Source organism: Etheostoma spectabile, chromosome 18 (genome assembly GCF_008692095.1).
Source record: "Etheostoma spectabile isolate EspeVRDwgs_2016 chromosome 18, UIUC_Espe_1.0, whole genome shotgun sequence".
In the NCBI taxonomy this organism is placed as follows: Eukaryota; Metazoa; Chordata; class Actinopteri; order Perciformes; family Percidae; genus Etheostoma; species Etheostoma spectabile.
This window is the reverse complement of record NC_045750.1, coordinates 10,233,467-10,236,782: the sequence shown is the minus strand read 5'-3', so window position 1 is coordinate 10,236,782 and position 3,316 is coordinate 10,233,467. Positions and strand designations below refer to the sequence as shown.

The following is a 3,316-nucleotide window of genomic DNA, read 5'->3' as shown; positions in this document are numbered from 1 at the left end:
ACACACACACACACACACACACACACACACACACACACACACACACACACTTTTATCCCAAAAAGACAGTGACACAATGACCCTCAGGCCCTGCCCTCATTCTTAACATACTTAATACTTTCCACTGTCTAACTCAATCTCACTCTGTTTGCCTGTCTGTTAAATGTTATATTATTGCCCTGGTGTCCCATGGCAACAGCCTTACAGCCCCCTCCATAAGATTATGATGTTACAACCACTCAGTTGCTTAACTGCTTCTCAAACTGTTTATTCTTGAATGGCAATCATGCATCTACTGTGCTCAAAGGAGTCTTGATTTAATCAGAAATATCTGGTTTACCCTTGAATCATACATTTCCAAAGAGGCCAAATCCCAGAATGACTTCTGGACAGAGGAGCAGATTTCTTACTACGTAACACGTGGCCTTATTAGAAACAGGGTTGGAGTGAATGAAATGCATCTAGACTTGTGTCAATGGAGTAACAAACAGCTGAAAAAATGGACTCCAGTGTAACCCTACATTTACTGACGATACAAAGAGTAGATACTGGGTTTTGTTTGTGGAAAACACTCACACTTTGTCATCCAACCAGATACATAAAGTCTGTATCTGAGGGTCTGTGTTGTCTAGAAACAACAAGGAGATGTTCTTTCAGCGCGTGACTGAACGCAGAGTTAAGTAGAGACAACATTGTAGACCTCCAAGGAGCTGCGACCAACTGGAAACTGCAGCACATGAGGACTGAGCGGCAATTATTTCTTAAAGTGAAAAATTAAAGTGCAGATCCAGCTGGGCTCACACCTGCAGACAAAAAGAATTCATGGCGATAGAGTTATTTTCTGAAGATCCTGAACTGAAACGGCTGCTTTAAACCTTTGGCCAGCACAGACAGATATAATGGCCAGCTGTTAATGATGTGAACAGACAATACTGACAATATATGTGACAGCAAAAAATGACCAGCTGCCAATTAAACCTGCAAATCCCCTCCATTTACAGCGTAGCCAATGCTTGAATACTCACTATTTGGATCTTGAGATTTAAAGCTGCTATAATCAATACATTTGTAATAACAATATAGTATTAAACAATGTAGAATAAATGGCATTGAAATATATCACCAGACTCTGCTGTTCCATTCAGCTCTTTGGAACATTTTAGCATCTTTTAGTTCGGTTCACCCTCATCGCTCTGATCAGATAACCTTTTTGGGCAGCAATAACAAAAGCTCTTATGAATCAAATACATGTCCAGCACAAAACACACACTGGCACACAAATGTAGTGCAACAGCATAGTTATGAGCACAGCATTAACTCAAACAGAGCTGTAAAACCAGGCTTGTGTTGGCTGATTGACATCATACATGCTTCAGTATAATTGTAAAGTATCATTTATATGTTACTTAATCACTGTTACTGTTATACCAACGTTGTTTGCTGTTGAAGCTCCCTGCACCACCCTAACCTCCTTGTGGTATTTTTTTGGTGTTGATGATTTAGCTAAGCTTTAATGTTCATTTGTGTTATTAATTAGAGTTATTTATTAGGTTTTCCAGCAGAATCCTGTTCACTGCTCAGATTCTTTGAGAGCTCCGTTTCCAGCTGTATACATATTTGCTAATAATTATTTGACTTTGAAGAGAGCAAAAAAGTTCAATTCACTGACATGGATCATGGGTATTTGGTCAGGGTTGTAAACACGTATTAAGCACTTTTCTTACTTATGTTGAGTCAGCTGAGGTTTCAGCATCCATGCAAGCACTCAGGCACGAAGCCAGTTTTTTGTGCATGATGAATAAGGTCAGCCATTTTAAATATCTCATTATGCTGTTTATTATTTTCCATGTACGCAATCTCCTCTGGGGCCTTTTCACAGCTTTTCTTCTTTCATACAGGCTGGATTCATCATTTGATATTGTGTTAAAGTCACACTCAATGCTTGGCTATCCCAGCAAATCCTCATTCATTTATTTAGACCTCAAAGTTGTTTGTATTTTTTGGGGTCTCCTTACACGTAAGTTTGTGCTTCATCGGAATCAGTTTCTTCAAATGCCAATTATAATAAATCCAGAGGGAATTGTACCGGTGGCACTGAAGAAAAGGTTTAAACCAGTTTACAGTGCTTAAACTGTAGACCCACATACTGCTCGAATTTGTAGGGGAATTTGTAACGGATAAAGACAAAAAAGATTGTTAAAAAAAGCTTTACATAGACCCAATTTATCCTGACGTCATTTGTTTTGCAGCAGAGAAGCCCCTGCGGCCACACAATGGGAAACAGACTTCTGTGGATAAGGGCCTGAAGGAAAGCTGGGAGCCTTCTATTCATCTGGATGGAAGACCTGTGGACCGCTTCATCATCAACTCCAACAAACCCACGAGGTCTCACCGCTTCACAAAAGTGGTGAAGAACAGTCACTCTCCTCTACCGGAGGATGTAGGTAAGGCAGAAACATAGAAAGAAATCAAAAAGAGAGTGAGTGCAAGACGAGGATGTGAGATAAGTCATTGACTGCTAGAGTGACATGAACCAATGAATATGTTTCTGATGGACCTGAGGTCGCATTGCTAGACAAAAAAAGTCATTAAGAGGAAAATAGATGGACAAAGAACAAAAAAAAAGAGGTTTGGCTTAAACTATGGAGTAAGCTTTCAGATCCTGGAGTTCTGCACTTTCTCAAGACAAGTGCCAAGAATGAGGAGAGATGAACACAGCTGTGTACAAGGCAGAGATGCCAGGAGGTGAGGTGTATGCACATTTTTGTGCGAGCCCATGTAGCATGGAGTTTATCAGAGGATTAGTTTATCATTGGATATGCTGTCGTCCAAGTTTGCAAGACAGAAAGAGCACTGGGGGCTGATGTGCGTGACTGGCGATCATCATCTTGGTTCTGCAGACAGTGGCTATTTTAGGTTTTAGTAGGACATTATCTTTAGTTCTTACCAGCTTCTTAAATCGTAATCCTGCCTTGTTAAACATAAGACAGGTCTTTATGTTTCTATATACATAGAGTTTGCCGTGTTGACACTGTCAAGCCTGCTTTTCTCATTATTCCATTTTGTCCTTGGCCTCTTAGAGCCATACTTCATTAGCGGCTCAGAGTCTGCAGCCAACCCTTCATTTCCAGATCCAAACCCAGCCCAGCTCCTTTAACCCAATCCCCTTTGTTGTGGCCACTTTGTGTGTGTGTCTGCACATGTACTGAATGTGTGCATAGTGGGCATAGTGGTGGAGGATAGGGTAGGGCCAAGTGTTGAATCATGCGTTGTCTTGTATAGGGTTTGTGTGTGTGTGTGTGTGTGTGTGTGTGTG

General features: G+C 40.8%; 1 protein-coding gene across 5 annotated transcripts in view; it reads left to right on the top strand.

Annotated features, from left to right (window-relative positions):
- Positions 1 to 3,316, top strand: part of fndc1 (fibronectin type III domain containing 1) — a 37,334-nt gene that overhangs the window by 4,702 nt on the left and 29,316 nt on the right. For 4 of the 5 annotated variants that reach the window (XM_032543133.1, XM_032543131.1, XM_032543132.1 and 1 more), the window contains exon 2: positions 2,250 to 2,444. In XM_032543133.1, coding sequence (XP_032399024.1) covers positions 2,250 to 2,444 — 195 coding nt within the window. The remainder of the gene's footprint in view (positions 1 to 2,249; positions 2,445 to 3,316) is intronic. The other variant, XM_032543130.1, reaches the window with a different exon arrangement.